This window comes from Myotis myotis, unplaced genomic scaffold (assembly GCF_014108235.1).
Source record: "Myotis myotis isolate mMyoMyo1 unplaced genomic scaffold, mMyoMyo1.p scaffold_m19_p_10, whole genome shotgun sequence".
Lineage (NCBI taxonomy): Eukaryota > Metazoa > Chordata > Mammalia > Chiroptera > Vespertilionidae > Myotis > Myotis myotis.
In genome coordinates, this window is record NW_023416314.1 from 65,519,681 (window position 1) to 65,532,112 (window position 12,432).

The 12,432-nt window shown below is 39.4% G+C and overlaps 1 protein-coding gene across 2 annotated transcripts; it reads right to left on the reverse strand.

Annotated features, from left to right (window-relative positions):
- Positions 1-3,198: 3,198 nt before the first annotated feature.
- On the reverse strand, positions 3,199-11,725 carry LOC118663979 (olfactory receptor 1094-like). Of its 2 annotated transcripts, none has more exons than XM_036323886.1 (2): positions 11,716-11,725; positions 3,199-4,142 (listed from the first exon to the last, which is right to left on the reverse strand). In XM_036323886.1, exons 1-2 carry the CDS (start codon positions 11,723-11,725, stop codon positions 3,199-3,201), a joined length of 954 nt encoding a protein of 317 aa, XP_036179779.1. The 2 variants fall into 2 exon arrangements, with proteins under 2 accessions (XP_036179779.1, XP_036179780.1); XM_036323887.1 differs by lacking the exon at positions 11,716-11,725 and adding an exon at positions 11,018-11,045 and having other exon boundaries at positions 3,199-4,181.
- Positions 11,726-12,432: the final 707 nt, after the last annotated feature.

Consider the following 12,432-nt stretch of genomic DNA (forward strand, 5'->3'; position numbering starts at 1 on the left):
GGGGTCCCCAAAGGTGTGGACGGAGTCGGCGAAGAAGGAAGGACATGGAGACAGCGTTCAGTTGATCAGCAGCCTAGCCAGGATCTCCAGCCAGGATCTCCAGCCAAGTTCTGGTCTGGATCTCCAGCGAAGTTCTGCTTCAGATCTCCAGCCAGGTTCTGTGTCCATGTTCTCTTGCTAGGTTCTCCAGCCAGGTTCAGTCCAGGTTCTCCAGCCAGGTTCAGTCACCAGGTTCTAGTCAGGTTCTCTTGCCCATTTCTGTAGTCAGGTTCAGTCCAGGATCTTTTGCCATGTTCTCTCCAGCGAAGTTCTTCTGTCTCTAGTTCTGTGTGTTCTGTCTTCTTACATCTGTATTTATACCAGTTGATTCCAATCCTATCAATCTCTATTTCAAAGGTTAGGGCGTTTCTTATCTCCATTCCAGGGAGTAAAGATTATGTAGCTTAAGCATGATTGTTCGTAGTTTAAGTGATTAATTACCCACCTGGCACTTAGTTAAGAGGTTTTATTCCCTCCCTAACTTCAGGGGAAAATCCCTACCTGGGGAAACAACCTTTCTCAGAGACCTTGGTTAAAACACATAGTGCCAAGAAGGTGAGAAAACATATTAAGAACAGTATGCCATATATGCCAGGTCCCTTGAAACAGCAAGCATGGACCGGCTCCCGGCAAAACCCCACAACTTATAGCTGCCAGTTATATGAATGTTGTAAAACACATAGAATTGTATAACTATAATCAAATTATATAACATTTTCATCATTCTAAAATGTCCCATTATACCACTATGTAGTCTATCTGGCAACCACAGATGTATCCTCCATTTTTAGAATTTTGCATTTTTCAGAATGTGATATCAGTAGAATCTCATTGTCTGTCACCTTTTTAATTTGCTTTCTTCCAATGGGCACAAGATATTTGAGATTCATCCATGTACTTGAATATGTCAATGGTATTATTCCTATTAAATTGTTGAGTGGTATTTCTTTTTATGGATGCAACACAGTTAGTTAGTCTATCTTTGATGGGAATTTGGATTGCTTTCAGTTTGGAAATACAGTGAATATAGGCACTATAAAAATTGGAACCCATATCTTTGCATTCATCTATGTTTTCATTTTTCTTGGGTAAGTGGCAGAATCAGATCATGATGTCATATGGTAATTGTACTAGTATGTTTCACATCATAAGAAACTGTGAGATTGTTTGCTAAAGTGGCTGCACCAATTGCAATCCCACCTGGAATGGATGAGAGTTCTAGTTGCTCTGCAAACTCAGTAAACCGCTTTATATTATCAGTTACTATTATACTTTTAATTTCACTCATTCTAAGATTCTTGGATTCTAGAACAGTGAAAAATAAATTTCTGATATTTTAAGTCATTAGTCTGTGGTGCTTTGCTATGGCAGCCCTGACAACTAATACAATCACTATCAGTATCCTATCTACTAAAAGAGAAACATGGTAATTAGCCGTATGTCCGCTACCCTTCCCAGTGGCTAATCAGGGTGATATGCAAACTAACTGCCAGCCAAGTTGGCGGCCGGCAGCCAGGCAGCTTGAAACGAACATGAGGCTTGCTTGCTTCAGTGATGGAGGACTCCAACGTTCCCCGCATGCCGCTGCCAGCCTCTGAGCTCACAGTTTGAAACATTGTTACAAATATCGAAGCTAAACAAAACCCCAGAAACCTGCTTTCAGCCAGCCGGGATCTCAGAGCTGGAGTTGAAACAGTGTTTTGATTATAGAACCCCAAAAAACCAGATACCTGCTTTAAGCAGAGGAGGCCTAAGAGCTGGAGCCAAGCCTCAGAGCTAAAGCTGGCCCAGAATAAAAAAAAAAAGAAAAGAAAAAAAGGAGCGGTTGGGAGCTTCAGTCACCCGCCAGCCTGAAAACAGCCCTCAGCCCCTCACCCAGACTGGCCAGGCACCCCAGTGGGGACCCCCACCCTGAAGGGTGTGTGACCAGCTGCAAACAGCCATCACCCCCTCATCCAGGCTGGCCAGGCACCCAAGCGGGACCCCCACCCTGATGAAGGACACCCTCCAGGGCAAACCAGCCAGCCCCCACCCATGCACCAGGCCTCTATCCTATATAGTAAAAGGGTAATATGCCTCCGAGCACTGGGATCAGCGTGACAGGGGGCAGCGCCCAAACCCCTGATCGCCCTGCAGCTCTGTGTGTGACAGGGTGAGGTTCCCCAACCTGCCCCCCCCCCCCACAGGCCCTGCTCTGTGTGTGACGGGGTAGAGCCATAACCTCCCTATTGGCCCTGCCCTGAGTGTGACAGTGGCGGGGCCCCAACCCCCTGATCTGCCCTGCTCTGTATGTGACAGGGGGCGGTGGCCCAACTCCCCTATTGGCCCTACTCTGTGAGTGACGGGGGGCGCTCCTCAACCCCCTGATTGGCCCTGCTCTGTGCATGACAGGGGGGAGCTCCCCAACCCCCTGATCGACCCTGCTCTGTGCGTGACAGGGTACGGAGCCCCAACCCCCCTGATGGGCCCTGCTCTGTGCATGACAGGGGGGAGCTCCCCAACCCCCTGATCGACCCTGCTCTGTGCGTGACAGGGTACGGAGCCCCAACCCCCCTGATTGGCCCTGCTCTGTGAGTGACAGGGGGTGGCGCTGCAACCTCCCCATTGACCCTGCCTGAGTGTGACAGGGGCGGTGCCCCAACCCCCCAATCAGCCCTACCCTGAGCATGACTGAGGGTGGCATCGCAACCTCCCTATCTGCCCTGCTCTGTGCATGACAGGGGGTGGTGCCCTAACTCCCCAATCAGCCCTGCTCTGAACCCGACCAGGGGCTGCACCTAGGGATTGGGCCTGCCCTCTGCCACCCGGGAGCAGGCCTAAGCCAGCAGGTTGTTATCTCCCAAGGGGTCCCAGGCTGTGAGAGGGCACAGGCCAGTGCTGAGGGACCCCCTTCTCCCCACCGAGTGCACAAATTTTTGTGCACCGGGCCTCTAGTTTATTTATACATGTGTGTGTGTGTTTACCTGAGAATTAATTAAGAAGGAAGCAAATGGATGACAGTTTTCCTGCATGTGTGGAAACAGTACAGGTGGAGGTGTGACTATGTTCTTTATATAAAAAGGTCTACACTAAAACAAAAATAAATTATTATTTTGATATTGAGATAATAAACATAACTATTTATTTCAGTTTAATGGCTGGTGTCAAAATGTACTGTATTCATACCCCGTTTTTCCCAAACACTCTTTTCATTGCTTCTTTCACATCTTTGTTCCTCAAACTGTAGATGATGGGATTCAGCATGGGAATCACGATGGTGTAGAATGTTGATACTATCATGTCATGGTCCAAAGCGTAGCTGGAACTCGGTCTCACATACATGAAGAGGATGGTTCCATGATAAATTGACACTCCAGTTAGGTGAGAGCCACATGTAGAGAAGACTTTTCTCCTCCCTTCAGCAGAATGCATCCTCAGAATGGCCAACAGAATAAAACCATAGGAGACCAGGACAATCAGGATGGTGACTATCTCAATAGAGCCCACAAAGTAGAAGAGTAGAAGTTGGTTTATGTGTGTGTCAGAACAAGAAATGGCAAGGAGAGGAGGGATGTCACAAAAGACATGTCTAATTTCATTGGATGCACAGAAGGATAGGCTAAAGGTGGCCACTGTGTGTATAGAAGCATGCAAAATGCCACCAACATAGGAAGCAATGATGAGTGACACATAGACTCTGGGTGACATGCTGACTGAATACAGGAGAGGGTCATAGATTGCTACATAGCGGTCATATGCCATTGCAGCCAAGAGGAAGCATTCTGTGGTTCCAAAAGTAACAAAAAGAAACATTTGTGCTACACAGCCAAGATAAGAAATGGCTTTATTTTCTTTCAGGAAATTGACCAACATCTTTGGAGTGACAACTGAAGAATAACAAGCATCCAAGAATGATAATACACTAATAAAATAATACATCGGGTTGTGGAGCCGAGAATCCCTAGTGACCAATAAAACCATTCCCAAATTTCCTATGAGAGTAAAAAGATAGATTTCTAGAAATAGTAAAAACAGGAAGACTTGTACCTCAAAATTATTTGTGAAGCCCATCAATATAAACATGGTGACTTCAGTCACATTTTTCATCTGAATGCTATATAAATCTAAATCTGATGTCAACTGTGCCATTTTCATTTTTATTTACAGTTTTTAAAGCAACATTTTTGAAAATAGAATCCACCCTATCATATACTCTTACTTATTTCTTAGAAGGGCATATTGAAATCCCTTGGAAGGAATAGGCAGTGATGAACAAGCTGGAGCCAATGAATGCATTATCCTGTTAAATTAAAGGATTTTTATTAGATGGTTGGCTAAATGTGTCATGTTAAAAAATACAACAATTTATCTGGTTTAATTTTCAATTTATGTTCTGTTCAATTTACTCCCATCTAGTTTCATATCTCATCATCTTAAATCTACAAAAATGAATAAATATTGAAATTTTAGTCCAAAAATATTATAATAGAAAGTATACATCTGAATACTAATTCTAGATTTTCTACAGTGTTCATGAAATGCCCTTCCTTAATGTTTACAATTGTTAAAATGAAAGCAACCTCCCATATCACAGGATTGTGTAAGAGTAAGAATTGTATTTAAATGAGAAAAACAATGTAAAAGATATTTGTTTTTAAATTGTTCCTTGATGACTAGAAAGTGGGCTAAGTTAGACTTACCTTTCAACTTACTGTATGGTGTTAACCTTTTCCAACCAAATCATGTATAGCTTCCTTTTGGTTAGTATCCCTTTCCTTCAGCACTTCTAGAACACTGGTGAACAAAAACAGATATATTTCTGGAGGTGGATTCACCTTGTGTGCAAATCATAATAAGACATTGGTTTTGTTTTGTGTGTGTTTTTGTTTTTTGTTTTTTGTTTTTTTTTGGGTCTTTTTTAGTTTTCTTTTTTGGTATGTCTATCACCAAGTTGTCCATTTAGTCCTACAGAATTTATTATACTGTTAATAATTTTCCAAATTTAATTTAATGCCAATATAAGATTGTTTTTCTATTTATCCTTACAAAATCCTTGGGCATATTTTTAAGACTTAAGTACATCAAAAATAAATCGTGGCCATTTCTTTAATATATTATAGTTTCTTAAGGAGTCATTAAAATTATTATAAAAGAAAAATTACAGAATAATATATTATATAATTTCTAGATGCTATTGCTAAAAGAGTAAAATTATGATATAAACCTCCAAGTGGTGTTTTATTTTTGGTATATTTCCCTATGACTCCAGACTGTTTCTTATTTAGTGAAATGTAAATAAAAGAAAAGTATATATTTTTTTAAAAAGTTGAGGAGTCACCTGTATCTAGACTGAAAGTCTTCCTGATTTAAACAAAATGAAAAACTGCATCCACCATATTTAGGAGCCAGATTTCAGGACTGTAATTCGTTTTAAAAATATATATATTTTTATTGATTTCAGAGAGGGAGAGAGAGATAGAAACATCAATGATGAGAGAGAATCATTGATTGGCTGCTTTCTGATTGAGCCCGTAACCTGGGCATGTGCCCCCAAACCAAACTGTACCCAGGCCAACACTCTATCCACTGAGCCAAACCGGCTAGGGCCAGGACTGCAATTCTTGTTTTTCCTTCAGTGTGTCACAGACTGAAGGAGTGAAAAATCTGCAATGTACAAGGCCAGAGACATACCAAGGATTTATATTTGTGACATGAAACACACTATTTGTCATATTGAGATGTTCCTACATCAAGAAGAAATGAGAAAAATCTACTAAAATTATTCTTAGAAGAAGAAAACTACATGTCTTTATTTTCCCAGTAAGGTCTTCCCAGATCTATGTGGAAGACTTTTTAAATACAGACAATAAATAGCTTTTCAAATGTGGGGTTACCAACCCCCACAATAAAATTCTCATTTAAATTATTAGAGAATTATAGAGTAAGAAATATATAATTGCATTAAGTTTCAACTTCTGTATAAATACAAGCAACTCAGAATAGCCTTAAGAACACACACACAAATGTCTTATAATAATTTTCAGTTTAATTTGAATAGTTAGGTTAATAAAATAACATAAAATAATCAATTGATATTATAAATATGCATTAATATATTTTGGGAGCATCACAACACATTTATTTCTATTTTAAAATTTTCTCATTCTCTCTCTCTGTCCCTCCATACTCTCTCTCTCATCCATGGGTTATATATATATTTAAAAAATACTTATGAAATGGATTCATGAACAAAAGAAGAATTAGGCAGATTAGAAGAAGCACAGTGAAAAAAAATATGTAAGCAACTTTAGAAAAATATACCAATATGTAGTGTACTAAAGGTATCCATTACAACCTGCACATTGACTGTTATATACAGGAGAAATTTCAGCAACATTATAGTTCTAACTTTTACTCAATTGATGTGTCTGAAATAATTTAATAGTGGAAAATTAAAAACATTATATTTGTACTCTAAAAGCCCTGTATTAATATCTTAGATTTAGCACCTATGACTGTGTAATCTTGAAAACTTAACTTTATCTTTCCAAACCAAAGAATAACTTAGATTAACCAAAATTTCAGGAATATCTTATTGAACAACATGAACATGGTGTGATTTCAGAGTGCTTATACATGGGATGTATTAAAATGTTTATTAAAGCATTTTAATTATATGTGAAGGATACATCTATATGATATATGACTTCAAAATTTTATTTAACTATAAAATATGATTAGGGGATTGTAATATCAGATTTTCTCAAAGCATTGAGTAATAAATGAGCACCCAACCAGAAGCTAAGTACTCTTCTTATAGTTATATGTTTGTTATATACACTTAAGATATATTTAAATGTCTTTCCCATGAGATTAAACCCAGGGAATCCCAATATTCTAAGATATCAAGAACCTTAAATAATAAACTTAAGAATACATTTCTGTCATTGGCTTTTGACTCTGGGCATAACAGTAAAATAATAATAGCTTTGCTTAAATTCTTCTGATAATTTTGACCGTAATAACTTTCTAATAGCTCTTGATTTCTCTGATTTTACCTTAAGTAAAAAAAGCTGGTTTATGAAGGAAGGTATATTTTAATTCAAATTATGTCCCATTTGAGCAATTATCTACTTCACTGTAGGGAGCTGGAGGAATGATAGATGAAATATATGGGGTTCATCTTCTTCATTGAAGATGCTCTTTAAACAGACATTTCCGTTGACTCACATTTAAGGACATTAGAACTGATTGTGTTACTTCTAACTAACTTCAATGTGAGAAATAGATGTTAGAAAGCAACTATTAGATTTCAATATTTAACAAAACGTGATCATTTTGGAACTCTAAAGTCACATGAGTCCCTAAACCCTCACACAGTCAGAAAACAGAAAGCACCATACATTCCTGAGAACAGTAATGCAAACCCTAAGCTTGAGAGGGAGGAAAGTCCTAAGGGCAGCTACCACGTGTTGTTAAATGGCTACTCAGTCTTGCAAATTTTCTATAAATTATCTTATGTAACTTACATAGCAACCTGCAAAGTAATTCAGCCCTCTTTTATAGATGAGAAAACTGAGAACCACCGTGACCTGTAACTTGATCAAGGTCACTATAAGAGCAAGGATTAAAGTCCAGGGTGCTCTCTCTCCAAACTAAGCTCTTTTCACTTGCCCATATCACACACTCATTGTGATATGCTGTAAATTTGGAAATGCTATCCACTAGAAGCAACACAAAATACCATCTTCATGCATCTGAATTCTTTTGCAAAGTTTAAGTAGGCCATAATATAGTTGAAAAAAATAAACAAATTGAAGTAGCTTCTAGATCAGTTAGCTACCAAGTAAAATAAATTTAAAATTTGTTTATATCCTTTTATAAGAAAAAGAATTATGATTTCAGTATGACATATACTCAATGGATGACTAGTAGTTAATTTTCTCTTCATTCAATAATTTTCCTAAATTTGAAATATAGTCTCTTATTTCTACTACTTTTATTCTGTTATCTTTCATCAAAGGAATTAAGTCAAATTTCTAATTTACTAATCTATCTACATACCTAAATATGTTATCTTTCTTATTATCCCTGCTTTTACCCTTGAATTCTCTCATTCAATTCTTAATTCAACTCTAAGTTAACTAGAAATTTCTACCTCAGATTTAAATATTAAAGCACACAACCTAATTTGAGATTCAAGATTATAATATCTGATATTTTTTAAGTGATGAAATGCCTTTCCTCTTACCTGTGGAAATGAACTGCTCACTCAATTAAGGTATGCTATGAATGCTAAGCACTTGGATTCTTATACCAGGTTCCCAAGCTCTTCTGGAAGTCCACGGGGATACTCCAAGAAGAAAACACTAATTCTCTTCTGGGACAGAAAAAGTAGCAAGGTTATTTTTATGTGTTTTTTTCCATAATAAACAAGGGAGTGATTCTGGAGCAATTAACAATATGATAAAAATGATTACATGAATGCCCTTTCGTCTCTGGAATAAAATGACATTTTAGTGGAAAAAAATTTGAGCAAGACTGAAAAAAAAATTTAATGACACAAAACATAGACCTAGCTCATACTAAATAACTATGTGCATAGGTTGCTAACTTGGAATGAGAAATTCTCTAAAATCCAGTTTCGTCTTCCTGGGAAATTAACCTGTTTATGTGTCTCAAAATCCTCTAACCATGTACATAATGAAATAATCTGAAAGTATAAGCTATGATAGAATCTACACTAATAAAAGACAAAGATGCTAATTGACCATACCTTTGCTATGCCCAAGCCACGCCCACCAGCCAATCAGAGCAACTCTATGCAAATTAACCCAACCAAGATGGCTGCTGGAAGCCATGGAGCTAGAGCAAGCAGGAGGCTTGGTTGCCCTGGCAATGAAGGAAGCCAAGCTTCCTGCCTGCCCTGGCTGGCTGTGGCCTCCGCAAAAGGCAACAAAGTTTCAATTATAGAAGCTAAATAAATCCCAGATACCTGCTTCCAGCCAGCCTCCACTGGGAGCTTGGGTGGCTGGGGGCTGTGGCCAGCCTGCAAACAGCCATCAGCCCCTCACCCAGGATGGCCACACCCTCATGGGGTGAGGGTCCCTGCTGGGGGGCTTGGCCAGCCTGCAAACAACCATCAGCTCCTCACCCAGGCTGGCCAGGCACCCCAGGGGGGATCCCCAACCTGAAGGGGCAGTGGCCAGCCTGCAAACAGCCATCAGCACCTCACCTAGAATGGCCACACCCTCATGGGGTGAGGGTCTCCACTGGGGGCCTTGGCCAGCCTGCAAACAGCCATCAGCTCCTCACCCAGACTGGCCAGGCACCCCAGGGGTAACCCCATCATGAAGGGGCTGTAGCCAGACTGCAAATAGCCATTAGCCCCTCACCCAGGCTGGTCACACCCTCATGGCATAAGGTCCCCTCTGGGGGGCTTGGCCAGCCTGCAAACAGCCACTCACCGAAGCTGGCCATGCACCTCAGAAGGACCTCCCTCCCTGAAGGGGGTGTGGCCAGACTGAAAACGGCCCTCAGCCCCTTACCCAGGCTGGCCAGGCACTCCAGCGGGACCCCAACCCTGATCCAGGACACCCTTCGGGGCAAACCAGCTGGCCCCCACCCATGCACCAGGCCTCTAGCCTATATAATAAAAGAGTAATATGCAAATTGACCCTAACAGCAGAGCAACTGGGAATCACTAGTCACTATGACACACACTGACCACCAGGGGACAGACGCTCAATGCAGGAGATGCCCCCTGGTGGTCAGTGTGCTCCCACAGGGGGAACTCTGCTCAGCCACAAGCCAGGCTAACGGCTGCCAGTATAGCGCTGGTGGTGGAAGCCTCTCCCGCCTCCTCAGCAGCACTAAGGATGTCCAACTGCAGCTGGGCCTGCTCCCCACTGGCAAGTGGACATCCTCTGAGGGCTCCCGGCTGCCAGAGAGATGTCTGACTGCCAGCTTAGGCCCAATCCCCTGGGGAGCGAGCCTAAGCCAGCAGGTGGTCATTCCCCGAGGGGTGCCAGACTGCAACAGGGCACAGGCCGGGCTGAGGGACCATCCCGAGTGCATAAATTTTTGTGCACTGGGCCTCTACTTAATAAGAATTTAACATAATTATTATACTTATTTAAATGTTATTGTACTATACTGGTGAGTGGTATGAGAGATACAGTAAAACTCCTTATGTATTTAATAGAGGAGATAAGATATGAATACATGAACAGGAATTATGGACAGCAGAGATGGAACTGTGTGCAGATAATGTTAACATTCTATGTAATACAATATTAGAGATCTAGCAGAGATAAAGATCAAAATTTGAGTTGCCAAGGGTCTTGTCTTGGAGACCATATATAACTGTCCATAGGTTTGTGGATAGGTTCTTCACATCATTTTTTAAATTCCAAAGGATTTTATTATTTTTGCTATAATTGCAAAAGGATTTTTTCTCTTTTTTTCTGAAATTTTGTTGTTAGAATATAGGAATGAAATGGATTTTTGTACATTGATTTTGTATCCTGAAATTTTATACTGTATTTGTTTATTATTTCTAATAGTTTTTGGTGGAGTCTTTAGGGTTTTATATATAAAGAATCATGCCATGTGCAAAAGTTACAATTTTACTTCTTCATTCCGAATTTGAATGCCTTTTATTTCTTTCTCTTGTCTGATTGCTGTGGCCAGGACTCCCAGTAGTATGTTGAATAAGAGTGGGGAGAGCGGGCATCCTTGTCTTGTTCCTGATCTTAGAGGAAAAGCTCTCAGCTTTTCACCACTGAGTATATTAGCTGAGGGTTTGTCATATATGGCCTTTATTATGTTGCGGTAACTTCTTTCTATACTCATTCCATTGAGTGTTTTAATCATAAATGGATGTTGTATCTTGTCAAATGCTTTTTCTTCATCTCTTAATATGATATGTGATTTTTACATTTTATTTTGTTAATGTGGTGTACTACATTGAAACGGATCAAAGCCCTGAAGCAATAAATTACATTGAAGACACCATAGGTACTAAACGTGGCCTTAGAAGAGGTTTTATGAATTTGACCCCAAAGGCAAGAAGGCAGCCACAAGGGGTTAATACTCAAAATATATAAAGAACTTATATCTTCCAAAGCTCCCTCGCTGCTTAAACCTTATCTTCCTATTGCAACTGCCCTACTCAATTCTCAATACTCAATTCTCAATTGATATTCTTCTCAGCATTGTTCCTTCTTTTTTTTTTTAAGGGTGTAGGTGCTGCATATGGCTGAGATCCTTAGTGATCTATAATACTATATCAGTCTCTCGCAGTTCTTCTGTGAACTGTGATTAAGTTTGAATTAGTGTCGGAAAACTGAAGAAAAATTACTGTTTACACATGTCAAATTTTTCTGTTCCAGCCCTAGGTGCCCCCATGCATGTTTTTTTGTTTGTGTATATAGCTATTTATCAAAATATTTTTTATTTAATCCAAGTAAACTATAGGTAGTAGTCAGGATTCACAGAATTACATGACTTTTATAAAGTCCTAAATGGCATTTTGGGTTTCTTATTAATGGGAGCAATAATCTTCCAATAAGTTCAAATATATATTCATTTAAACCACAGCACTTTATAGTTTGAATAGAGTAAAAGTAAATTTCACTGACTATAAGTCTCTTTGCTAGATTCTGCAAGAGGTATATTGCAGTTTGACATTATTACACTTTACCATATGTGCTGATTGCTGTAATATAAAATGGCTTATTTTGCCAAAATAAGGACATTGGTTCTCAGAGAAGTTAGTGCTAACCCAGCGTCTGAGCTATTATATGAGTACGTCTCATATCTTAAAGTTTCTTATCTAGTATCAAAATACCTGTCAACAGCATGGGTTTGTACCATACTGTTGTCTGTGTCTATGAATTTGCCCCTTCACCTTTTTCACCCAGGCCCCCAAACTCCCTCTGACAGTTGTCAGTCTATTTTCTGTATCTATGAGTCTGTTTCTATTTTGCTTGTTTATTTTGTTCTTTAGATTCCACATGTAAGTAAAATCAAATGGTATTTGTCTTTCTCTGACTGCCTATTTTATCTAGCATAATACTCACCAGGTTCATCCATGCTGTTGCAAAAGGTAAGATTTCTTTATTTTTTACAGCTGGTAATATTTCACTGTGTAAATGTACCAAAGGGGGCTGGGAGGAGCTAGTAGAGGGTAAAGGAGGGATAAAGGTGATGGGAAGAGACTTGACTTTCGATAGTGAACACATAATACAATATAAGGTATACAGATAATGTATTATGGAATTGTACATTTAAAATGTATGTAATTTTATTAGCCAATGTTACCCCAATAAATTCAATATAAATTTTTTTTTAAATCTGTTTTTTAAGACCTCATTTTAAACCACAGACCAAATAACTTTTTTTTTTCATTTT